General features: G+C 35.4%; 1 protein-coding gene and 2 long non-coding RNA genes across 3 annotated transcripts; all 3 read right to left on the reverse strand.

The window, feature by feature from the left end:
- Window positions 1–16,799: 16,799 nt before the first annotated feature.
- On the reverse strand, window positions 16,800–17,732 carry LOC147511925 (F-box protein At2g40925-like). The gene has a single exon (XM_086598607.1). The coding sequence runs from the start codon at window positions 17,730–17,732 to the stop codon at window positions 16,800–16,802; it is 933 nt and encodes a 310-aa protein (XP_086454733.1).
- Window positions 17,733–19,082: 1,350 nt separating this feature from the next.
- On the reverse strand, window positions 19,083–20,363 carry LOC147511926 (uncharacterized). The gene is made up of 2 exons (XR_015219539.1): window positions 19,956–20,363; window positions 19,083–19,365 (listed from the first exon to the last, which is right to left on the reverse strand). It is a non-coding gene; the product is annotated as an uncharacterized LOC147511926 (long non-coding RNA).
- A 736-nt stretch (window positions 20,364–21,099) lies between these two features.
- Window positions 21,100–24,419, reverse strand: LOC147511927 (uncharacterized). Its single transcript, XR_015219538.1, has 3 exons — window positions 24,222–24,419; window positions 21,613–21,695; window positions 21,100–21,484 (listed from the first exon to the last, which is right to left on the reverse strand). It is a non-coding gene; the product is annotated as an uncharacterized LOC147511927 (long non-coding RNA).
- Between the last annotated feature and the right edge of the window lie 3,518 nt (window positions 24,420–27,937).

Consider the following 27,937-nt stretch of genomic DNA (forward strand, 5'->3'; position numbering starts at 1 on the left):
TTATGTCGAGAAACACAAGCTCTGGAATAGACACTGAAAGATATACCATCATTGTGGTTTCACATTGTTTGTAACTAATCCAGTCAAGAACTGAAATCATTTATTGTTTCATTGCTGAATGAATTAGTTCCTTGACATCGAGCAACTGGGGTTGCTAATGATACCTAGATCTGAAACATGTGCAAACAACTAAGGTGGACATTTGCATCAAAGACTTATACAAACTTATTTGTAAGAGTAACAAAGGCGTTGAAGTACGACTAATTATAGTAGAGATGAAGAAATGGTTTGAAGACCTTACATTCAATGTAGTGGTCATGATGATGATTGGGAAACGATAACGATATGTTGGCTCAGCAGGGGTCGGGGACAAGAATGAGATGCAGTGGTTCCAGAAAGCACCGAGTCAATGTCTTTATCTTTTTGGGTGGTCTGCTTCCATGGAAGCATTTCCATTTCTTCAGTGGATTAATTATGGAGGGCACAAGGGAGCCATGAAATCTACTGCTAGAGATCTCGACTCTGTGTTCAGAAGTTGGGTGTAGGAGCATCAACATAGAAAACTTTCTATAGATGTTAGGGATCATGAAGATTTTATTGATGTGATGATTTCCAATTTAGAAGGTATGGAGTTTCGTGGCTACGACCACGATACCATCATCAAGGCTACGTGCCAGGTAAGAATTGCTAAACCAGACAATTTTGGAAAAATTTCCTTAAGTTTTGCATATGGAATTACGATTGCAGTCAAGTCAATATCATGATCATTCAATTTCTATACAATCCTATTATGTAGAAATTTAAGTTTCTACATTAACTGAGCAAACAACAAAAATCATTTACAAGTTTCTTATTAACATTATTGTTTGGTTTCTTATCTTAGTATGACAAGAAATTAAGTTCTCTGGATATTTTCTGACATGGAATATTCAGTTTACTTGATGGGTTTCAGATTTTATGTAGGCTATGGTTCTAGGTGGTATGGACACAACCGTGATCACCCTAACTTGGGTCCTATCTTTGCTGCTGAATAATCGCCATGTGCTAAGAAACGCTCAGGATGAGTTGGATGCTCACTTTGGCAAAGGAAAATATGTTAACAAATAAAATATTCATAATCTACTTTATCTTCATGCCATTGTGAAGGAAAATTTAAGGTTATACCCCCCCTTTTCCACTGTCAGTACCTCATGAGTTCATGGAAGATTGCACAATCGGTGGTTACAGAATCCCGTTAGGCACAATTGTGATAGTGAACCTTTGGAAGCTACAGCGAGACCCACAAGTGTGGTCAGATCCTTTAGAGTTTCAACCAGATAGATTTATCACGAGTCACATGGATGTAGATGTAAGAGGTTAGCATTTTGAACTGATACCTTTTGGCTCAGGAAGAAGGTCCTGCCCTGGGATTTCATTTGCTCTTCACGTTCTACATTTGGCTTTTCGTCATTAATTTCTCACTCACTGAAATGCGGTTAAGGGGTTTGATGTCATTGAGGTTTGATGGATGAACAGTTGGCACATACACGATGTCACTTACCAGCATATTTCATTGAGGTCCTCTCATTAGTAGAAAGGCCCAGATGAACAAGAGAAGATAGCAAAAGTATTTGCCTGGACTGCAAAGTTAATGGATCTAAATCTTATAAAGGAAGAAAGAGATGCCGCACAAATACTGAATATGACACAAGGAAAACAATAAACTTCTTTTGGAACTCACTCTTATTCAATCTAACTCCATCTCACATGGACATAGAATTTCCAACTGATGAAACGTGATTGAAAACTAAAACTACACACTCATTTGGGTTCGACTGTATATGGTTGTATAAGTCGGCACTATCTCATGGGTATGACGCGTTGCGACCAAGTCCTCCAAAGTAGCATTTGTATAGTGAATTTGTTGGTTTCGACTATGGACTCAAGAGTCTCTAAAAGTAGAAATTCAAGCAAGCCTATAACGCCCTGATTTAACTTTGGTGAGAACCAAGTCACTATTGGGCAACAAAGGTAAGATCCCCTTGCTTTCCTACTTTTTTCAATATTTTGTAAGTGATAGCAGCACCTCACATTGGGAACCTTAAAACACTCAAAGACTGCTCATTCGCCTTTGCAATGAGAGCACCTTTTTTCATTTGATTAACTAACTTATTTTACATTCAATTTATTAAAATGGTTATATCAGGTCATGAAGATGCTACCATACGCATATCAAGTTGGAAATATTTTGGATCAGAGTGCTCTGCAGCTAGATTAAATGTATGTATGGAATCTATTTTTCTTTTTTATTTGATATATATTTATAGTCTACAAATCCTGATCAGTTTCTACGATCTTTCTCAGTGGGATGGAAGGATGAAGGTTAGTCCATAGCCTAAAGAAGAATCAGGGTTGTAATTTTTTTTGGTAAGTGGACCTTCTTTCATAGTGTAATTTATCCATGAGATTGTATGACTATGTTGATAAAATATGGTGAACTGAAGTTCATGACTATGTCGTTTGAAGGTATTCATTCACTTATGTCCTAGCAGAAAGTGGTTAGGCTTTTATTTGTTTGAGGTTCATTTAGCAATTTTAGGAGTCTACTTCAAACATGCTAAGAAAAGAAATTGATAAGACTTACGAGATGTTATAGGTGTATATGTATAAGAAACCTCTTACAAAGATAGTTCTCTCCTCATAAGCCTTTGTGATTTGCTCCAGTCTTCCTAGATGAGAAAAGAGAAAGGACCAATAAAATGTATAGAAAGTACAATTGACACCTCAATCGACTCATATAATTCATCTTGGAAACTTGCAACAATTTTGCAACAGTTTGGCCGATACACCACGCAATGACATTGGTGCTCTCGGCATTACATTCTATAAGCCCTTCACGTCTCTCACTCAAAAAAATGGCCTCAAATGATGTGAGAAAATTTTGTCACTAATTTTAACTATCGTTGATTAGAAACAAAAGTATATATACATCTTATTTAGTTAATATATGTTCTTCGCATCATTGAATTGTTCTTCCTTTCTGCTGTTTAATTGCAGAAACAAATGTTGGCAAAAAAATTCGCAGCAATACCACATGAATCATTATGCAACTATGCTAATTTCAAACCAAGGTTAATTAGTATTATTTGTAGTTTGATTTATTGATTACTATTTTCCACCATTGGAATCTCAAGATAAAATACAAACTTTATTTCAACCAATATAGACTTTTTGAATTGTATTATGCAACCAAATTAGGAATTGTTAAATAGAGACCTTTTGAATACTATCAGTAAGTAAGTTAGCTCAGGCAATTCAAAGGTAACCGGTTTGACTTATTTATTCTATTTTCATTTTTCTTTCTTGCATATATGGCTTGAAGCTTCAACAATCTTCGATATATCGTTCTCCATCTTCGGGTTTTGGAATGGTTTTTTTGTGAAGAGGAAGTCGTTTGGTGTATTCAACAATCTAAGGTGAGTTTTTGGTTGTTATAAGATGAAGTGTTGTTTAATTATTTTGTTTTGATTATGCTTTTGATCTTTCTAAGGGTTTGACAAAAGTATTAATTTTAAGTTTTGTGATTATCAAACTCTAATTTCTCAATATGGTTAATTTGTTATCGAAGATTTTGCTCATTGTTTCATTATTTTTCCTTTCATATACCATGAAATTTAAACTATCGGTTTTATATGATTTGGCGGTGATTTTCGGGACTAAATGATCAGAAAAAGTCTCAGTCACTTGCTTCGGCTCTCAGGGCGTTAAACATAATTTTAGTGAAATTGTGGTTGTAGCAGAATTCGACTCAATATTAATTATCTTGCATTGTCAAACTTATCAATCTAAGAGTAGTCAATATCTTTTTATACCAGACTACTTAGTTGTCGTTTATACGCAAGGAGCTTACTAGGACATCCCTACCCAGTGAATGCATAGGTGGTGCTGAGTTGATCAACTCTCTTATTGAAGCATTTCCAACACTACAAGTCTACAACATGAGTAGAATATAGATAGTAACAACCTCATGGATTTAGGTGAGGGACAAGGCTCTCAACATAAGGTCGAAATGTATAGTGTGTACTCCGATCAACATCCAAATAACTCAGGTTTTGAAGCTAGATGACATCATATACCAAATACTAATTTTTTATTTAATTATTTCACTTTTATATAATTATCAGGAAAAAAAAGGTACATAAATACTGTTCTCATTAGTTCGTAGAAATTTGTCTTTTATCATTCATACACTCATGACAGTGTTTGAGCCATGATCTAATGGACTGTGTGCCCATTATATGTTTGTTTTCAAAAGTTGAGATTTGGTTTTCAAGACATAACCCATCTATGATCTTATATTGTTTTAGTAAGCTCTTCTTTAAACTGGCTTGAGTTGTTGTTTTAGTAGGTTGTTTTGTTTTGCTCATGGTTTACTTATCACTGGCATTATAAAAGCATTGATGCTTCTAAAATTCTATTGGTGTCTAAAGCCTAAAGGTTACATTCACATGTTATATTCTTGGATACTCACTTTGTTTGTATCCATAGTTTATAGGTGATTGTAGATACCATATTTTGTTTCTCTCCTTACATGTGTGTTTGTTTGTCATACATTCATACTTGGTGTTTAACTTATGATAGCGATTGTTTGAGAAAAATAAGTACCTTATATTTTGGAAACTTTCTCCTTCAAAATCTTCTGTTATTATAATGTGTTTAATTAGGAGCATGAGTTGGGCTAAGGCATGGGAACATGTATAGGAATTGGGATTACCTTACTAAAAGTCTAGGCACCTGAAGACTATCCTCATAAAATGCAAGGCTTGTTTTAGCTAACAAGTTACTACACCATACACTTTTAACTTGATATCCCTGTAAGCTTTTCCATTGTTGTTGCCTATTTTTCTTGATCTGTCACACCATTGTACTTTCCTTTAAGTTATTCGTAATAGTGCGTGTATCTTGAATTTTACAATCAAAATAAGACCAGTTGATCAATTGAAAATGGTAAGCCTTTGTCTTGAATTGACGAAATTGATTTCAAGCATGTTCACAAAAATTGATCGAACGTAGTGACAAGTGTGGTTGTAGATATTTGGAGTGTTTTTTGTGAGCCGTAGAAACCTATTTGGTGGAAAGGGCCCAAGGGGATGATAACATAAATATGTATATTTATATGCTAAGTTTTCTTCTCCTCTTAAGTTGCCTGTCTTGCTACAAATCAGTTTATGATTCTTGAATGAGTTCTTCTGTGTAGAAACAGTATTGGCTTAAAGTTTGTTGTGTTATGAATATAACCAAAACATATGTACCATTAATTCCGAATCACAATTGTCTTGAAACCAACTAAGGACTTATATGACCATAGATGATGTGCAATACATTCTATTACTTGCAAACTACACAACACACAATTGGTGGATAAAGAAAGAAGCAACATAAATTTGATATTGTTAAATTCATTAATAAACATGTTTCTTGAGGTGGTGGTGCAGTTGCAGCACTCCTGTCTCTTAAGAATCAATGGCAGAACCTACCACCAAGCTGGGGAAATTTCACAGATCCTTGTGGGGCACATTGGGATGGAGTCAATTGTGAAATTAATTCTAGAGTGACACAACTGTGAGTTGCTTATGTAAAATGCTATAACAGAGAATGATCTTTTGGACTTTACATCAGCATAATGGGGTCATTACTAAATAACATTTTCATCATACACCTTCTGATTTTTCCATCAACACCAGTGATTTTGCAGGGTATTATCCACCATGAACCTCAAAGGTACATTAGGTAGTGACATTGCAGAACTATCTGAGTTAAAATCCTTGTGAGTTCTTCCCTGGCACTCATATGCAGCTATAGTTGTTTCTCAGCAATTGGAATTAATACAAGATTACGAGAATAACAGTAGTTCAAAAGTGTTGATCACTAGAGGGAAATTCAAGTAAATACACAATATGATTGTAGAATTCTTGATTGTTTTGGACATGTTTACATGCAGGGATCTATCATTCAATCGAGGCTTTATGGGACCTCTTCCTCTGTGAATAAGGGATCTGAAAAAGCTAGATAGTCTGTAAGATCAAAACAGTATAATAGTCTTAACGTATATACATTGATCAGGCTATCCGTTTTTGCAAAGAAATTTGAAGCAAGTGTTGCAATAATATTGTCTTTATATTTCTCAATGCCTTAGCTTGTTGTAGCTTCAGTAGTCGCATCCCAAGAGAGATTGGCAATCTTGCAAATCTATCCTTTCTGTAAGGATTTCTACTTTTATTTTCAAATTTTGTTTTATTTAAGTATGAAAACAATTCTTCCTTCATCTAACGCGTTAGGTACGTAAAACAAGTTTATCAACTTGACAATTCTCTTCTTAGGGGTTTGAACTCTGACAACTTTAGTGGGAAAATACCAGCTAGCTTGGGTAACCTTTCTGATATCACTCATTTTGATATAGTCGACAATCACAACAATGGTGATCATTTTGTAGTACATTATCGACACTAACTTTGATATATGTTTGATCAGCTAGGTGTTGCACCTTATCTTGGCTCCATTGTATTTACTTTGAATGGGGAGAGAAACAAAGATAAAAAATCTACTCTGAATGGGGGAGTATGTATCCACACTCGCGAATGGTAATTGCAGTGCAACTTTTGATCTACATAGTAAATTCTTCCAAGCAGATAAGCATGTTTATCTAGATGTAGTACCAATTAACAATGTAGATCACATTTTCAATCATCAATGTCACACTTATACCAGTCCACATTGTTTAATATGATTGATTTTTAAATCTCAGTGCATTATTATACTCATCATATTTCTAACAAGAAATACTTAACTTTTGTCCCCTCTTCCATCATCTCCCTCCTTTCCCTATCTATTTTTACATCTTTTTTATTTATTGTAAAAATTATTCTACATGCATTTAAATAATACCTAGAAGTCATGGCACTGTCATGAGCTGATGAACCAAAAAAGGCCACAAACAAATGTTTCGCAACTATGTTTCTTGGATGAACTTTTTCTTTTTCTCTTTACTTAGAATTGGTTTTTCCAATATTTAAATCAATAACTTCATGCGGTAGAGTAATATAAATGTTGATCCAAGTGGGTTGAGGGAGAGGCAAAGTTCAAATACCTGGCTAGGGTTGGTATTGCTCGCCATGGAGAATGGCTATCGTGGATGGACTGTAGGATAGTGTGCTTGAGTTCTTTTCGAGTGTCCCAGGTACATCAACTTGGGTGTTCATACTTCATAATGCATGGCCCTAGTGCGGTTAAGGACATTGCCACACAGATTAGAAATGACATCCCTCATGTAAACACCACCAATAACCACTATGGTATAGATATTGTATGACTTTCAAATAGATAGATTTTCCTTTTTAGGTTATTTATGTTCACATCTGAATAGATTGCTCATCAAAATGTTTGTTTAATGAAATGTCGTTGTGAAATATAGTGAAACCTCATGTATGTAGAATGTTAGGAACAGGTGCATTTACAAGAAAATTAAAAGTGGATATAAGTGTAACTTGTAAGTGTATAATACTCAATTTTTAATTTTTTTTTTTTTTTTTTTTTTGTGGACAAGGCTGTTGCATGGTTTCAATTCTATAAAGAATATGGTATTTTAAGAGTAGAGCTGGATATGTAATTGTGTATGCATTTTGTATGTTATACTAATTTGAGAAATATCTGTAGTCATTCAAGGCTATTTAAGGTTTTCAGTATAAAACTAGAATATGTGCTGAGTTTATGGGGGTTGAATCACGCCATGCACTGGACCAAATAGATATTTCATTTGAAGTAGATGGTTTTGAATGTTTTTTTTCGACAGTGTTTACATATTTTGTCATGTAGGGACACACGATATGGTGGCTAATCTTAAACAACACTATGATTTCTGATAAGAATTATGGAAGGCCTTGCCTAGACTTTGGCGCACCCCTCTTCATAGCGACTTTCGTATTTTCTCTGAGTTAAAGTTATTTGTTGCATACTTCAGTTCCGCAGAAGGAATCTTTAAGCCAAAAGTCAATATATTCAGTCCAGCGAAGGAGGTTAGTCTGATAGGACGCCTTCCTATGGGAGCTCCCTCCTTGCACAGGCAAGGGTGACCAAGACAGATTCCACAACTTGATCTCTTTGATTTCTTCATCCTGTATATTACTAGCAAGAAAAACCAAACCTAGCCAATCCCCCCAAACTGAACCCACCACAATTGTTATATGTTTTTTCTTTGACCCATGTTCTTGCAATAACCAATCATCGTTCATCATCTTCATGATCTCTCTCTAAATCATCGTTCATCATCTTCATGATAAACCGTTCGGTAAGATATATATATATATATATATATATATATATATATATATATATATATATATATATAGTATTTTTTACAGACTTATGAAACACGTGCTACTAAAAATTAGTTGAATTATAGTGCTCATCTGATTGAAAGTGAAGTTGATGACAACCAAACTAACATCGCGTTTATATATCATCTTCTATCATGTTCATCATCTAATGATCTCTAAACCGTTCAAGATGACAAGATAACATTAGTTGTTGCCGGACTTCTCATATTTTATGCTTTCATCACAAAGTCAAAGTAGACAACGGAAGCCAGAGTATATATTTTATAGCTATTTCAAGTATGAGTCACCTCTCTTGAGCGCAATATATTTTATAGTGATTGCATTATTTTTTACAGACTTATGAAACACGTGCTACTAAAAATTAGTTGAATTATAGTGCTCATCTGATTGAAAGTGAAGTTGATGACAACCAAACTAACATGCACGTTTATATATATATATATACCTATCATCGTTCATCATCTTCATGATCTCTAAACCGTTCAGTATGACAGTATAACATTAGTTGTTGCCGGACTTCTCATATTTTATGCTTTCATCACAAAGTCAAAGTAGACAACGGAAGCCAGAGTATATATTTTATAGCTATTTCAAGTATGAGTCACCTCTCTTGAGCGCAATATATTTTATAGTGATTGCATTATTTTTTACAGACTTATGAAACACGTGCTACTAAAAATTAGTTGAATTATAGTGCTCATCGATTGAAAGTGAAGTTGATGACAACCAAACTAAACATGCATATATATATATATATATATATATATATATATATATATATATATATATATATATATATATATATATTACCGTGTTTATCTCACTTCATACTCTAGCTAATTCATATTAATTGTGTTGTAGGCCATGGATTGTTACTAAGACATGGAGACGTTATACCAAATTCTATCAGTTTTATATTGATGATTTTTTGTGGTGTCTTGTTGTAATTTGAATGTATTGCGCTCAACTTTTAAATTGTGTCTTACATAAAGTTTGTAAGTTTTATATTTACTTTTTCAGAACAAGGAAGCTAAAACCTCTTGACAGGTTTATTAAGTTGTTTTATCTACATTTCCTAATGTTTGTTAACTGATTTAAATGTAACATAAATACGTTTAAGATAGATTATAGAAAATTAATTTTAGAATGCATGCTTTATGGGTGTATAGTGGCATAAATTTTTTTTGCCATCCACGTGCTCTGAGCACGTGCACTTATGCTAGTATATATAACAGAGTCCACTTGGGTTATATGTGCCACACATTCTAAAGACAACTTAAGGCGCCTCTTCAAGTGCCGATCATCTAAACTAAAATCCCCACTGCATCTTGTTGGAATCTCTATGAGTATTTCGAAATACTAGTGTGTGTGTGTGCAAAGTGGAGGAGATGAACAAAGTGCGTTCTCTCCACTTTAGTGCATTGTGGATAGTCCCACATTGGTTAACCACCACTAGAAAGTGAGGTATATGAGGAATTCCTCTACTATAAGGGTGTGCCCTTAGAGTACAAATGCTTTTGTGTTAGGAGGGAGGACTCACTCAAAGCCACACACGCGCCCGTGCCAGCACCGCACCGAGCTGAGTTGGGCTTGGGCTTGGGCTTACTGTCTAGTGGGTAGTGGCTAACCAAAAGCCTAAACTTGTTTTTATTTTGCTGTGAGATCGGTTTCAGTGTTCTAGTATGAGTTGGTCTCTTGACCGACCATGTCCTTGTGCAAGTTGGACTGTGGACTGCTGTGACCGACCTACCTCTATGAATACAGGGGTTGTGCGTCCATAACAGAGACAATTCATAAGAAACCCATCTCAGAGAAACAGAACTCGATCCCATCCTATTCTTCTTCTCTTCTTCCTCTCAGCCACCATTGCTGTTCTAGAGGGTAGTCTGTTCTAGTGCAAAGTCAGGCTGCTGTTAACCATTGAATCATGTGAGGAAGATGCCACTGCTGCCTTTCTGCACCATTGGAAGGGGGGAAATCTTTCCTTAAGGACAGCCTAATCCGCGCCTTGGTTATTACCTGTTAATTCTGTCCTTGTCTCTTTATTGTTTTCTTTATTCACATACAACAATCTTAAGGAAAGAACAAGATGTCTACACCAGCAGACACCGCCGATCAAAGAAACCAATTCTAGAGTCATGGAAGTTACTTCGACTATGAGAGATTCTGCACCTCTATTGAATGCTCGCAACTTACCCAATGTGTCAAAGATTGAATCCTTCAACGGTTCACACTTCAAGCGATGGAGAAAAAGGGTGTTCACAGCCCTGGATGTACTCAACTATGCAAAGTATCTCACTGATACAACACCCGTGGAGGGTTCTAATGATTTCAAAATAAATCAAGCTGCTTGGCTCAATGGGAATAAGGTATGTCGTCATGCTATTTTGAGTACCTTGTCCAATGAAATTTTTTATATGTATTGTTCAAATAAGAATGCACATGATATATGGGAGAGTTTGAACAAAAAATACATAATAGAGGATGTTGGTACTCAAAAATATGCTATTGGGACTTTTCTAAAGTTCCAGATGAGAGAGGATAGAGATGTAACGTCTCAAATCTATGATTTTCATGTGCTGATTAATGATTTGAAAACTGAGGGTATTGATTTACCCGAAACCTTTGTTGCTGGATGTTTGATTGAGAAACTCCCTGAGTCTTAGAAACACTATAAAAATAGTATGACGCATAAGCATAAGCAGATGACTCTTGAGGATGTGATCATTCACATTCACATAGAGGAAAAGAACAAGACTCGGGATGATGTGTTGTCTAAGGAATTCCATTCTAAAGCCAATATCATTGAAGGTAATCCCAACAAATCTAACAAAACCTCTAAAAAGCAGAAGTACAACAAAAATAAGAATTTCAAGGTCAAAGGCACTTCTTTTAAAAGGAGTGGTACTGGCAATGGAAATTGCTATGTTTGTGGTAAACCTGAACATAGGGCTTTTCAGTGCAGGCACAAGAAAGACACTAATGATCCTCCCAATGCTAATATAGTTGAGGGAGATGATATTATTGCTGCTGTGGTGTCACAAGTGTTCATGGCCAGTGGGAAGAAGAACTGGGTACTAGATTCTGGTGCCACCCGCCACATCTGTGGTGATGTTGAAGCCTTCTCAGACTACATACTAGTGAAAGATGAAAAGGTCTATATGGGTGACTCAAGGTCTGTTCCTGTTGAGGGAACAATCAAGATTCTTCTGAAGTTAACTTCAGGGAAAACCCTTTCACTTAGTAATGTTCTTCATGTTCCTGAGATTTGTCAGAATCTGATTTCTGTGTTCTTACTGGGAAAAGATGGCGTCAATGTTACTTTTGAGAGTGACAAGTTCGTTCTGACAAAGAATGAGGGTTTTGTTGGGAAAGGTTATTGTAATAACAATGGTCTTTTCATGTTGAATGTACTTGACAACATTATTATTAATAAGAATGAATATGCTTCTGCTTACTTACTTGACTCTTTTAATATATGGCATGGTAGACTAGGACATGTGAATGTTCAGTATATGAAAAGAATGAAAGCATGTGGTTTATTGTCTGATATTTCTAATTTTTCTAATGATAAATGTGAGATATGTGCTAAGACTAAAGCCACAAAGAAACCTTGTAGAACTGTTTCTAGAGATAAAACTGGATTGCTAACTCTTATTCATACGGATTTAGGTGAATTCAGAAGTACCATGTCTAGAGGGGGGAAGTTTTATTATATTACATTCATAGATGACTTCTCTAGGTACACCATGGTATATTTACTTAGAAACAAGCATGAGGCAGGTGAGATGTTTCTCAAGTACAAAGCTGAAGTTGAAAACCAACTTAACTGTCAGATTAAAAGACTTCGGTCTGATAAGGGTGGAGAATATGAGTCTAACCCCTTTCAGGACTTCTGTGACACGAATGGCATTATTCATGAAACTACTCCACCATACTCTTGTGAGTCTAATGGAGTAGCCGAACAGAAAAACATAACACTAAAAGAGATGATGAATGCTATGCTTGTAAGTTCTGGAGCTTCCCTTAACTTGTGGGGGGGGGAAGCAATCCTATCTGCTTGCCATATACAGAATAGGATACCCAACAAGAAAACAGGGAATAAGACACCATATGAATTATGGAAAGGTCATGTACCTAACCTAAAATACTTCAAAATGTGGGGGTGTCTTGCAAAGGTTCTAGTGAACGAACCTAAAAAGAGAAAATTGGGACCTAGAACTGTTGATTGTATGTTCATTGGTTATGCTCATAATAGTGCTGCATATAAATTTTTAGTAGTAAAATCTGATAATAACCTTGTCGATGCTAACATTATTATAGAGAGTAAAAATGCTGATTTCTTTGAGAATTTGTTTCCTTTGAAAATTGGCATTGAGAGGTTGGTTGCTCCTAGTGAACAACAATAAGCAGATCCCTGAAATTTTCGAGCAAGAAATTGGAGGAAAAGTAAAATAGACAGAAAATCCACCAATTTTGGTGATGACTTTTTTACGTTTCTTCTTGATGATGATCCCGTATATAATGAGGCAATCAGTTCTCGAGATGCACCTTTCTGGAAGGATGCTATAAACTCAGAACTAGATTCGATTATAGCTAATCACACATGGGAGATAGTTGATCTACCTCCGGGCTTAAACTTATATCGTTACAAGTGGATCTTCAAAAAAGAAACTAGATAGTTAGATGGAGAAATATAAGGAAAAAACTAGTAGTCAAGGGATTCTCCCAGAAAAAAGGCATTGACTATTTTGATATTTATGCTCCTGTAACTAGGATTTCTTCTATAAGAGTCCTAATGACTCTCGCTACTATTCATAATTTATTTATTCATCAAATGGATGTAAAAATTGCATTTTTGAATGGTGATCTTAATGAAGAAATATATATAATGCAGCCTGAGGGTACTATAGTACCAGGGAATGAGCAAAAAGTATGCAAATTGGTTAAGCCTTTATATGGGTTGAAACAAGCGCCAAAACAATGGTATGAAAAGTTTGACAGTGTCATGATGTCTAATGGATATCAAATAAATGATGCTAATAAATGTATTTACTTTAAATCTTTTGATGTGAATACATATGTGATTATTTGTCTATATGTGGATGACATGTTAATCATGAGTCCTAGCCTTGATGTTGTGAGAAACACCAAGATGTTCTTATCCTCCCAATTTGAAATGAAGGATTTGGGAGAAGTTGATGTGATTCTTGGAATCAAAATTATCAGAAACAGTGATGGCTATACGCTTTCACAAGAGCATTATGTTAAGAAGTTTTTGAAGAAGTTTAACTTTTTCTGATAGTAAGCCTGTGTCGACACCTTATGAGGCAACTAGTGAACTTCAGAAAAATGATCAACATAGTGTCCTTCAGTCTAGATATGCCCAAATTATTGGTAGTCTCATATACTTGATGAATTACACTAGACCTGACATTGCTTATGCAGTTAGCAGGTTAAGCAGATACACTCATTGTCCTAGGAAGGAACATTGGAGTGCGTTAGAGAGACTAGCCAAGTACTTGAGAGGAACAATGAATTACGACATACGTTTTAGATAAACTCCACCTGTGATAGAGGGTTATTGTGATGCAAACTGAATATCTGATTCTCATGATATCAAGTCCACTAGTGGTTATATTTTCACCCTTGGTGGAGGTGCAGTCTCTTGGAAATCTTCTAAGCAGACCTTGATAGCTCGTTCAACCATGGAGTCCGAGCTTATTGCTTTAGATAAAGCAAGTGCTGAGGCTGAGTGGCTTAGAAACCTCTTGGCAGATCTTCTTATTGGTACCAAACCGCCTCCAGCTGTACCTATGCATTGTGACTATTAGGCCGCAATAACAAAGGCAAAGAGCAAATTGTACAATGGGAAAAGCAGACATATCCGTTTGAGACTACAGTCTATAAAGCAGCTGCTGGAATCTGGAGTTGTGGCTCTAGATTATGTGAGGTCAGAGTTAAATTTGGCCAATCCTCTGACAAAACCGCTTAACAGGAGACAAGTGGTTGAAACGTCGAGGGGGATGGGACTTTTGCCTTAGATAGAGGCTTATTGATCGACGGCAACCCTACCTATGTGATTGGAGATCCCATGAAGTAGGTTCAAAGGGAAAAACAAGTCACCTCGCCGCTCACGGTATGCTATTGTCTTTCTTTGAGACGTCCCACCCTATGACTAGATATCATTTTTTGTATACTTTGTATAACTGGAATTACAATGAGAAAGGATGAGTTCTTTTACTCTTATTAGAATCCATAGTCCATTATTTTTTATGAGATAGTGTATTTTAACTGCAATGTACACTTGATGGATATCCACCTACGTGAATGCAAAACTGGGTCGGTTCTTATGAGTATTCAGGCAAGTACTCTAAAGCATTCATGGAACACAAAAACAAGTGAGGGCCAAAAAAGCAACACCCTTGTAGCAGGGCATATATTGAAAGAGCAATGTGGGTGCATGTGATCTATTTTACTACAAGGGAATGTTGGTTCAAAGATTTTTTAATCCACCACTTTCACGTATTATAAGACATGTTATCCTATGACTGGTTCAAACCCGTAAAATACCAGTATTTTATGCATTGTTTTTTCGATTCTCTCTGGCATTTCATTAACCCATTTCTTTTGTAATATCCTATTCCAAAATAGTAGGGGACTATTAGTATTTTGAAATAGTGGGGGATTGTTGGAATCTCTATGAGTATTTCGAAATACTAGTGTGTGTGCAAAGTGGAAGAGATGAACAAAGTGTGTTCTCTCCACTTTAGTGCATTGTGGATAGTCCCACATTGGTTAACCACCACTAGCAAGTGAGGTATATGAGGAATTCCTCTACCATAAGGGCGTGCCCTTAGGGTACAAATGCTTTGTGTTAGGAGGAGGACTCACCTAAAAAAAAACAAAGCCAAGAAACGCATTTTACTGCCGACAAAAATCGGCTTCATCAAATACTTAACTACTTAAATTCCTTAGTGTCGCTAGAGAGGTTTGGGCTTGGGCTTTTTATTCCTTTGTCTAGTGGGTAGTGGCTAACCAAAAGCCTAAACTTGTTATCGGTTTCAGTGTCCTAGTATGAGTTGGTCTCTTAACCGACCATGTCCTTTGTGCTTAGGCGAGTCCAAAAAGTTGGGAGTGTGGATCGCTATGAATGATGGATAGCTTAAAACCTACCTCTATAAATACAGGGGCCTGTTTGTTCTAGAGGGTAGTCCGCTTCTAGTGCAAAGTCAGCAGCCGTTAACCATTGAATCCTATGAGGTGCGCCGATTTTGGATTTTTTACCGAAAAGCACCATTGGAATAGGGCGAAATCTTTCTTTGATTTGATTTATGCCCTAATCCGCTCACAAAGATTTGGTTATTACCTGTTAATTATGTCCTTGTCTCTTTATTGTTTTCTTTATTCACATACAACACATCTCAACTGATATGCCTATGGGAATAGTCCAATAGCTTCCCCTGGGTGAACTAAAATGCGCTTGCCTGTGGTGATTGAAACTTATTGATAGCCTTAAGTATTTGTTCCGTATTTGCTCTCCGCCTTACAAAAGAAAATTGTTTCCAAATTTCTCCGTAACTGAAGGTCGTTTTGAACTGAGCTATCTTTCACAGGGTGGTGTGATTGTGTCTGATTCTTGGGCGGACATGAGTTTCTAAGCTGGGGTCACATCTGCTCCCAAGTATTCCAGGCACTATTTGCACAAGTAATAGAAATAAATCAACATTTTAATGCCAGAAAAGGCTGCAAGGCTTCATCAAATACTTAAGTTAGCGACAGGAATTCCTCTTCAAGTAGTGTGTCAGTAGTACTCAGTAGAGCCTATTCATGCCTCCATCAGTTACATGATGTTCTTCTATTAAACAGGAGATCTCTTTTTATTCCTTTGAGCCAGCTGTATTCTATTAAATAATAAAGTGCATCAACAAATGCAAGAAGCCAAACCATAGTTACCACTTACCAATGCAAGTTCAGATTGAAAACTATGATACAGGTCAAGTAATATTCAGAGATCCAATATAGGAACCTACTAGTTAGTCAATGTTATGATAGCAGTACAGACTCTTATCGAGAATTTGAAAGCGAAAAAATAGTAAACAGTCTCACAATATTTGTAGTTAATTCCATAAAGTAAAACAAAAAATGCCTCAACCCCAACTAACAAGGCTGTTGGAATGGAGAAAACATGATTTACACAGCCTTTGCTCCTTGCTTAGAGACCCAATTTGCTTCAACTCCTGGCTCTTCACGTCATAAAGGAATAACTCATTTTCGCAATGTATGAGAACTTTGACGAGGTCTAATAAGTTACTGGTATCGGCTCCCATCATGGAAACAAGGCAAGCGTCCGCAGTCAAGAAGCTCCCAAGAGGTAAGTTATGCAGGGATTGAAGAGAAATCTTAAGAGATTTGGTCCACTCTCATTTAGTGACGTCCTCCAAAAGAAACATCTGCAACAGACGATGAGAAACAAACAAACGTGAGGCACAGTGATCCATTGACTTCTGATAAGAGGTGGGGAGTGAAGCGTCTATGTAGTTCAGAGACCTCGAGGAGCGTTGGTGGTTTCAACAGAAGTGGAATGTTTGTCCTTCTGGAACACAGCTTCTCGATATCTACTGAACATATGCAGTAGCATAGTTGAAGATTCGGATCTTCCCCGTCTTCACCAGTCGAAAACCAATGCAGCTCCTTCTTAATCAAAATGGGTTGCGATAACATGACAGAGTACCGTACCTTTCCATGACAGAAATGATGCCAATCCCAAAAACTAGGAGGACCATTCTCTCCCAGCGTAAATACCCAAAAAGAGTACTGAGCCATGACTCCAAACACCTTGTATCTACCAATACTATTATCACGAACCAACCCCCATCGAGAATTACCGATTTTAAGAGGAGGAAGAGCCTTAAACTGGGCAGTAACTGGGTTGGATACGAAAAGTCTGGACGAGTCATATTTATCTTGAAAAAGGAGTAAGCCGTCACAAGATGCTTCCAAAGATAACACATTTTCTTCAAATGCAGGACGAGGCAATTGCAATTTCCTTGGCGTCAAATCTGATGGTCTGTTGTTGACGGAGTAGTGACGATAGTTATACCTATTGGACTGTTTTCCCGGTTGAGTAATAGTTGTGTAGAGGATCTGCTTTACTTCAGATTGTTGTTGTTGAGAACGAATCAAGTGTTTATACACGAATTTTGGGTTGGAGATCAATGTGGACCATAGTCCGGATACAGACTTACAAATTTGGAGATGTTCCGCGGCAAGATACAAAAGAATCTCCAATACAACTTCATCAGGTAAGTCATTATCATGATGCAATCCCCTCAGTTTCTTCACAATAGCACTAGCCATATATATGAACAAATAAATAAAATGATAATAACAAAACGTAAGAAAAAATAAATAGTCGGAAGGATGGAACTTGAAACTAACTCAAGAGATTCGTCCAGTTCTCTATATTTGCCTATGTCTGTTAGCCCTTTGCCGTGCCTCTGCCTGTGTTTTGCTGCAAGCAAGTGATTTATTTGTCTTGTTTTGCGCGAAGGTGTACTTCATTTATAGGTAAATTTGGTTTTCTATTTCTAGTTACATTCTAATTCCAAAACCTGCTCGAACTAAATTAGAATTTCGAAGTTCGAACGTCACTTTTTGGGTGGACCTAAATCCCACAAAATACCCAGATTGAACCCGAATGAAAACCAGACTTTACCTATTTTAAAATTTCTTCAGGACCAGAATCATTCGATTTTGTCTTGGTTCTGTGGATATGCACAAGTGACCTTTTCTAGTGAATATTCTCTCTGATTCTTCATATGATTCAACCGACGATATAGCAGAGGCCAACTGTGTTATACTTGTTGAGCATTCCAAACATAGGCAAGTAAGAGGGCTCCTCTGCAAGTGCCTACTGCCTAGCATGTCAAGTTATATGCCTACTTGATGGTCTCGAGTTATTGCTAATATTCGCTCTCCGCTTATAAAAAATATTCCGTCTCCCTCCCCAGCTCCCCTAAGGCTATGGTTCTCGCTTTCATTCTATTAGGCATATATGATACCAAATTACCAATATGTTTTGAAAGATGAGTGCCATTTTCAACTGAGCTTTCTGTCACAAGGGTGTGTTAGTTTAGAGGAGAAGATGTAAGTGTGAATACAAGTTGGTTGGGACAGCATGTATTTAGAAAACCTCTAAAAATGAATTCAAAATTGCTTCCAAGTATTCTAATTCAGCACTGTAGACACAGATTAGAGCTTTGTGTCACGGGTGTCAAAATTCGTCAAATCACACGTTAGTGACAACATAAAGCTTGCTTACAACAATTTCGCGACTCAGGGATATGGTGTAAATCTTTTGTGAACTAGATGATCGGCTTTTTAATCCTGGGAGCCAAGTGTTATTCCACTACACCATTTGGGCCAAACCGAAACGGATTAGGGCCCGTTTCTATTAGCCCCGTTCTTAAATTGTGAAGAAAACGGCTGGACTATTAGTCTAATTTTAAGACGGGCCTAACAGAAATAGGCTCCATCCGTTCTGTTTGGCCCAAATGGTGTACTGAATTCTATCAACATTTCTCCAGGAATTACAAAATGCATTAACCAATGCAGTTGAAATTCAATACAATGCTACAAGAGCCAAGATCAAGTAATAATAATATCCAGAGATCTTAATAGAGGAGTTATTTGTTGGTTACTCAAATGTTTAAGCATCAATACATTTTTATTATTGAGAAGGATATTAACTAATTACACAATGTTATAAGTTAGATAAGAGGGAACACAGCGGAGAATATACACCAAAAGATTCCTCTTAACTCCAACTAATAAGGTTGTTCCAATGGAAAAAGTATATTTTACGCAGCTTCTGCTCCTTCCTTAGAGGCCCAATAACTTTGATCGGGTCTAATAAGTTACTGCTGTCAACGCCTGTCATGGAAACAAGGCAAGCGTCCTCCTTCACGAAGCTCCCGAAAGGAGGTAGGTTCTGCAGTGATTGAAGAGAAATTGTATTAGATTTTGTCCATGCGCATTTAGTGATATCTTCCAAAACAAACATCTGCAATTGATGATGAGAAATTAACGTGAGGCACAATGATCTATTGACTTCTGATAAAAGGTGGTGTGACAAGCCTCTGTATATTTCCAAGATTTCGATCGGTGATGCATTCAACGGTTGAAATGCAAATTTTGTCCTTCTGGAACTCAGCTTCTCGATATCTATTGAACATATACCAATAGCCTGACTGAAGATTACGGCCGTCCCCGTCATCATCAGTTATCAACCAATGCAGCTCCTTAATCAAAATGAGTTGTGATAACATGTAAGTGTTGTGTATTTTTTCGTGTCGGATCTTCCGCCACTCCCAAAAACTAGGAGTCTCCTTCCCAAGCGTAAATACACAAAAAGGTGCCTGAGCCCTGACTCCAAACACCTTCATCGGGTAAGTAATTAATATTTCTATGTATATCGTGATGCAATCCCCTCAGCTTTTTCACAATACTAGTAGCCATACTATAAATCTATAATAACGATACTAACAAAAGGATATAAAAATAAATAGTTGGAAGTATTACACAAAAGATTCGTTCAGTTTTCTCTGCTTCCTTGGGTGACCTTTGTCGCAAGCAATTCTTTCATCTTATTGTCCAAGGTAAATCTGGACTTCTATTTCTGGTTACATTTTGATTCCAAGACCTACACGTGTTAGAAGTTAGAACAAGCTAGAAATTGGGCCTTCGACCCTCCGTTCCAAGTTCCAACTAGTAACGTTGATTTGCATTGAAACACGGGGTCGGATATTTGTTTAGAAGACCAACCGTAAAATTCTGGAAGGTCAGTACTGAAAACTTTGAAAAGCCCTATCATGGGTTCTCGTAATGATGAACTTGTGATTAAGAGAGTTCTAGTCTTTATCGAAGGAACCAAGGAAAACTGACTGGCCTATGGAAGAGTATTGAAGTTTAATCCTGACCCTTCTTGAGTTGAATTTTAGTCCACATTTATGTCTATTGCATATTTTGACTTCTAAATGATTATCTACTTATCTTGAGTAGCCATTTTGCCCGGACTTGCTACATTGATAGTTAATCATTTAAAAGCTCAGTCTATTTAAATAAATAATATATTTATTAGAGAGCCTACTACATTGATAGCTAATCATTTTAAAACCCAGAGTTTACTATAAATTACTGGTTTAACATTTTTATTATTTTTTAACTTCTATTATATAGTTTGTGATGTTAATTTGGTTTGTTCTATTCAACTAACGTCCATTTGATATAAAGCCTATAGTGCATACAATCTTTACAAAACCAAAAAACGTTTGCTAACATAAATTTGTTTTTTACACCAATTACAATCACAATCAAACCAATGTATAATATTATGCAAATAACACTTCTATACTACATTGCCATCTCAAATGCGCAATATTTTCTGTGTTGCATAATTCATAAAACTTGAGCAGTTAGATGCCACAACATGTTAAATGCAGATTAAATTACAACTCAACTAATGCTTCACATACTGAAATTGAGACTAAGCAAGCCTTAGTTTAATGTTTCATTTAGTAAGCTAGAAACACTCAAGTTTCTATATAACGCATGACATTCTAATAATACCGAAGCAAAAAATTTGCCAGTCTTTTATTCAGTTTTACAACATTTTTTGTACTAAATTTGATAGAGTTGTGCGTAACTAACCAAACATTGCTAATAACATCAATTTCAAAGTTAAAATAATTTCACAAACAGTCATATGACAAAACAATGAAACAAATAGCTAAAGTTGCACCAAACACCCAATTTCACAATCATCAAAATCAGATTGTTTGTGATCACATCTTACACTCTAGAAAATAAATAATCAACCTGAAAACTTATTTACTTAATTCAGTCTAATTCAAAGTTTCAGTCTTTACTAACATAGTTTGGGACAAACTAATATAATATTGTATAAAACAACAACTCTATATTGGATCTTTCCCAATCCAACGGCAAAGCTCAAGCATCAGCCCTTTAGATGATGCGCGGACATTTTGGTCTTGGTGATCAAAAAGTTCAGGAAGCATCTTTTCGATGGGACAACTTTTGCTCCAAAGTCACTACACAAACACACACAAAAGGCCAAGTGGCAAAAAGAAAGCATTAAGTGTCTTCCAATCAGTTCACATATTGATAGGTACATACGTAAAGTACATATTCAACAATGAAAACACAACAAACTGTGAACCTTAATGCCTGAAACATGACATCGATAGCTGGCACAATTGCTTTGGCAACTTTGTTCTTGATTGCCTTCTCCATAGCATCGTCCTGAAGTTCCAAAACCCATAAGAATATTTAAAAATAATGTATTTTGCAAAAAAAAAAACATTACTAACAATAAAAAAAGGCCAGCAGAAAATGTCTGCATTTATGACAACCAAAATTAACAAATCCAAAGAACTAAGTTCCACTAATAAGCTAAAAAAAATTGTCACTCAATTGTCTCCCTCAAAGCAGTACTCCATGGTTTTTTAGTCTGATCAATCGATAACGCATACCTTACGCTTACAGTAGAGCCTGCTACCACACCTCATGTTGTACAGAAAAGAAACTGCAGTTTTTTCCCACAGCAACTTAAATTTTCTTCTTAACAAAGCCTAAATCCAGAAATATGTCATTCTTTATAATGAAAGGAGTGAGTAGTGCGACTGCAGACAAACTTAGATAATTGTATAGCTCATGTGTAGGTTACCATATGGTATTACCTTCAATCTAGTGACATGAGACTGGTATTTGAGGTACTGCGATGAATCAATCACTTGAAGCAGATCAATCTGCCCTTGTACTTTTTTCGTCACCAAAACAAAATTTCCTTCGTTTTTCATTGATTTCGAATGGGTCAATTGGACCATTGGGATCAACCAAGTCCGCATACTTATTAGCTAGCATTGGTCTTTCTTTTCTTCTCCTTCTTGAGTTCAAGTTTATCCATCAGGGATTGACTTTAGTATTTGATTTGTCCCCTTTGAGACTAACCAATGATCTCCTTACATAGATACACTAACGTTAGGCATACAAAGAAAAATCTCCTTTCTAAACAATCTGCTTGATCCAACAGATATGATACATGTCACTCCATCTTACGATGTGCAATTTTGACTACTCTTCCTCCACTCCCCAAAGAAATCGTTGTTTAGGCTTCCAAAGTTCCTTCACCGCCCCTTCTAGAATGGGACATAAGAATAAGTAGTAGAAGAACTACTAAGTGTAGACTGTGAAAGAGCTCCTTCCACTGTTTTAAAAGCACATAGCCTTTTACAACTCAACCCCGCTTCAACCTTTCCCATCCAATCTAAGTAAACTTAATAAATATGGATAAAATATTGACCAATAAATCATTAACAACTTTATAAACCAACACAGTTGGACGTCCTCACTCAATTATTAACCCATAGTTTAAACCTAAGCATGATTAGGAGATATTTAGGATACCTAAGCCTGCTAAGACACTTTTACCTAAAGCTCGGATGCCACTTTGTAACGCCCCAAATCTAAAACAATTATATACCTAAGATACGTGACTTTTCTAAAAAAAATTCGACAGAGTCTCCTTTGTATTTTCGACATTTCATAAATATAAAACCTGTCATAACCTGAAAATTTAATAAGAATACATCCAAATCAAATATAAAACCTCATACCTCAGTCGTAAATTCAACTACTAAAAGATATACTGATTCGTAGAACCAGCTACTTAACCATCTTGACCAATGCCAGTTAAGTCAAGTAACCAATCCTTGAATAAGAAGAAAACTATAAATATACAAACCACATTCCACAAACCCTAATACACGACTTATACAATGCAACTAACATACATACATATCCTACGTTACCAAAACAACCTCAACAAAACCAACTAACCCTACATATTCATGTAGCAATTACTCATAGTTCATACATAATACCAAACCAACTATTTTACCTTCAAGAAATTAACATCACCGTATATTAAATCTAATCTCAATAACAAATAAGAAGTGTTTAACAAAGACCAATCCGCAGCATAAATTTCTTCAATAACCACAATTTAGGATGTTAATATATCGTTCTTTATAATGAAAGGAGTGAGTAGTGCGACTGCAGATAAAATTAGATAATTGTATAGCTCATGTGTAGGTTACCATCTGGTATTACCTTCAATCTAGTGACATGATGAGATCGTGCTTATTGATGGAGTTAGTGTGGCACAACTACCTTTCCCTCTTGAAGTGGAAGAATTTCAACTAAACCTTTTGTTTGTACTTTGTACTTCAACGGACCATACCTACAGACTCTCTACCTGGACTTCCAAGTCCTTTGACAATCTCCTTTTCAAGGGTTTGTTTAATAGCTTCATTTTTATGTCCGCCCTGAAACAAAATTTATTTTAAAATATAAGAGACTTTAAAAAATTTTGAAGCTTGCATTTCAACCATTATCTCACTCATTCTTAAAAAAATCTACAAAATGGTACTTCCACTTAAAGAAAACAAAACCCAATCTCAGTTAAGTAGTTGTAAGCAAAACTTATAATTACCAACAGGAAAATCCTAACACAGCTTGTTCCAAATTTATTGCTATAGAGTCTCTAGTTGCTAATGTTTTAATAGTGCAAAAATGTCAAATCAAGTGTGAAACACACTCATCGAAATAATGAAATGATAATAGCAATAAAAATAAATAAAAACCATACTAAATTATCCAAGATATGATCAAAATATAACCTAATAATTGCATAATTTTAGGTATAAAGTATAAATACATGCATGAACATAAACATACTCTCAACATTCTGATCAAACAACTCCCAACCTTTGCACTATTCCATCACAATATAAACTGCAATATGGTGTAATGTCTTTCAAGGTCTCAAACTTTTGGATGAGTCTCCTGATTTTCAGTTCTCTACACATAATCAATATTCTCAACTTGGTTATCCTGATTTGCAAGCATAGACCTCTCCTCTGAAGATTAAAAGCAAATAACTTCATTAACTATCACTTACCAAAAAATAATTTATGAGCAAATACTATCCTGCATGTGCCAATATTAAAAAAGGAGCAATAGCTCATGCCAATACTCATCTCTGCCACTAACTTTGCAAAGTATATATTACCTTTGCAACAACTTTGTATTGTTCCATGAGTAGTAATTGAAGACTATATCATTAACAGATTAATAAAATGGTGCACATGGTTTTGAATGTATGATATTGTCATGGACAATGGCAGGTGATCTATCTCTGCATGTTCTCGAATTGCTTGAGAAGACACCATTATGCCTCAAACTCTAATGTATGTCTAATGGTGAGAACCCAATACCTCAAAATATAATGTTTTTGAACGCAATGCAATGGCAATGGGTTGAACACAACGCCTAAGTTTATTATGTTTTGGAGGGAATTTTTAATGAACTTAAGTTTAATCAATCGCTAGAATTTTAGTCGTCTATTTTCATAGTTTCGTCTAAATCGACTGTTTCATCTAACTTAGTGCTTTATCGAACCAAAAGGAAATAATCAATAAAAATCTGATCGAGAAGATAAAACTGCCTACATAAAACTGATAATTATAACAAAAAATATGATAGATCAGTAGAGAATACAAAAGTTTTATTTATTAAAGTACTTGAAAATAATAATATACGACACCAACCGTAAAACCATACAAAAAAATAGGTGCAGGAAGCAAGATCATATCACCTTCAAGGTTATCAGATGGTTAACAATACAAAAAAATAATAATAATAAAATAAATAATAATAATAATAAAAAATAGCGTAACATGTGGATTAAGGTGAGGGAAGAGAAAAAGATTATAACTTTGGGTTTCATTAAGAAGTTATTTTTCTGTTTTCTGTCTAAATTAATGAACTTAATGAATATGCATGATTTAAGAACATCAAAGAAAATAAAAAAAATTTGTTATCACGACAATGTATATACTTTACCTTTCTATTCTCTAATGAGTAGATTTTTTGGTATGTAGGAGCAGAGATATGACATCAAACAATTCACTCTTCTTCAAGCTTTATAATAGATACTTCCAAATATCAATTAAAAATCAAAACAACCACAAATAATCATGCATAACAGCCACAAATAATCATGCATAACAGCCACAAAGATGCATGTATTCTTTCGACTTCTACCTGAACCAAAGGAATGAAATTTTTTTGACTTAATTTCAAGTTACCTTATAACGATTGCACTTAATCTTAGATTCCATAAGCTTACTAAGATACACCTATGAATACATATATTTGCATTATGCTATTATGTAATGGTATACCATGTAGTGTACTGAGTTTTGTTGATTGCCTATTACCCTCATATCCTTGTATCAGTCATCTTATGAAAGTAGATGACATTCGCTAATTTGAATTGTCTTTTAAAAAATCCCTTGAGACTTATGTTTTCCTTCTTGGATACCTAATAGCCCAGTGATTGAAATGCTTTGTTATACTCTTGACTACTGAAACATGCCTAAGAGTTGCTACATGTTTTAAAAGTATTCATCATAAATATCTTATCTAGATTTACTTCATACTCCTTAATTGCAAAATTGTACATCCATTATACACTATCTTTATGATCAACTACAACAGGCTTCAATATAAGTCTCAACTTCCCCACTTCTGTCAAGTCGTTCGCTATTCTAAAATTAGTTTCATCAAACATCAATAAGGTTACAGTTTCATGAACCCAAATAGACACAATTTCATATCTCTAAGTAGTCCATCACTGTGCCCCATATGTTATTCTGCTAAGATTAAGTCTCGTGTCCATAAACAAAACTTCTGAAAAAACCTTACAGTGAATATTGTCCCATAAACAGTCCAGCAGTTGTATGAGATGTCAATACCTTAAAGCGAATTGAATACTATCTAGTCAGCATCTACATAACCAAACTCGTCCCAGTTTAGTGGATACTCTAAAGCAACTTCAAGGAGTCGATGATGAATGTCATTTGAATCATCAGTTGAGTGTGGTGCCTGTTACGATCATTTGACCATGGCCCCTGTACTAACCTCTAGTTAGTATATATATATTCTATTTTTCTATTTTTGCCGCTCAAGAGAAAAAGACATAAAAAGCAAAATACTACTTGATACTTCATATTTAATGAACTATATGAGGCTCGAAACATCTCTGTATAACTACATGAGAAATCAATGAAGACATACATCCCTGTATGAATATAATAGCTTATATAGTCATTACGGAAAACAAACATGCTGATTGTAAAGTATTACAAAAATCATTTAATGACCATAGGCAAATGAAAAATGATTTTCTACAAACATGCTAGTTGTATAATATATAAATGACGTCATTTTCTACTTTCCATTTCTTACAGCTAAGTCTCTTTTACCTTCACAGCAAAGCCTAAATGAATAGATTGATGTCATGATTTCTTGCTCTATAGGGCTATACCAACACACAAAACTAAAAGATAAAAAAAATTTTGACAATAAGAACGCAATCGGAAAGTGGGCAGTCACTAAGTCATGCTTTCTTGCTCTATAGCACATAGAAAACTAAAAAATTAAATAACCCAATTCATTGCCAAAAATACTATGTATGATGAAAACACAACTTGTAGTTAACACATATAAAGGTAGTGAAATAGATTACCTTAGACTTTAAAATTCATAAGTGACAATAGCATCTATAAATCTAATCAGTGGTAGGATTTCACAATGGTTCATAGTCATGAAACCTTCCGCATGACGACCTTCCAGTTTCCCTGTTACAACATTTTTAATCACCAACTCAATAACAGACCTGTTAGAGGTGACATTAAGGGATTAAATTTAGAAGACCATCATTGAATAGTTGACTTACTTGTTAAAGAATGAAAGTCACAAACTTACCTGTTAGACTAACATTGTACAAAATAGAAAAGACAGAAGCTTCGTAATGATTTGCCTGTTATTGGATTCAATATTCAAAACTAAAAAATAAAAAATAAAACCCAATCAGTAAATAGAATCCAATCAAGAGCAAAATGAGTAATAAAAGCCAATCAAAACCTTTTGGAAACAAATATTTAACGTGTTTGTTACATTTCTACAATACGTACTAAGACTGACTGAATCTACCACTCTCAACGATATCAAACACCAAGCTAGTTCCATGCCAAACTTGAGAATTATTGGTTTTTCAAAATCATCAAATACCTGAAAAAAATGGAAATACTAATCATCGAACAAAAAAAACACATTTGTCCATTAACACAAATACCATAAATAGTTATTAATTGACTCAAATCCTGCTAGTTCGAAATTCCTACGCAATATAATTTGAATCTTGTTTCAAACTACTAAGTAGTGTACCACTACTCATTTACTCTCATTAGTCATTACACACGCATGCAAAACATACCAGAAGCAAAGGATGCTAAATCAGAAATTGAAGTTCCCCAAAACTCCAAATCAAGACATATACAATACCATTTCAACGAAACAAAATAGAGCAACACTGAAAATCGATAAATTTCAAACAAAGAGAGAAATCAAGTTATTGA

Source organism: Coptis chinensis, chromosome 3 (assembly GCF_015680905.1).
Source record: "Coptis chinensis isolate HL-2020 chromosome 3, ASM1568090v1, whole genome shotgun sequence".
Lineage (NCBI taxonomy): Eukaryota > Viridiplantae > Streptophyta > Magnoliopsida > Ranunculales > Ranunculaceae > Coptis > Coptis chinensis.

What these genes read in the sequence shown, in the direction of transcription:
- LOC147511925 (XM_086598607.1), bottom strand. Translation starts at nt 17,732, where the DNA reads ATGGCTAGTGCTATTGTGAAGAAACTGAGGGGATTGCATCATGATAAT.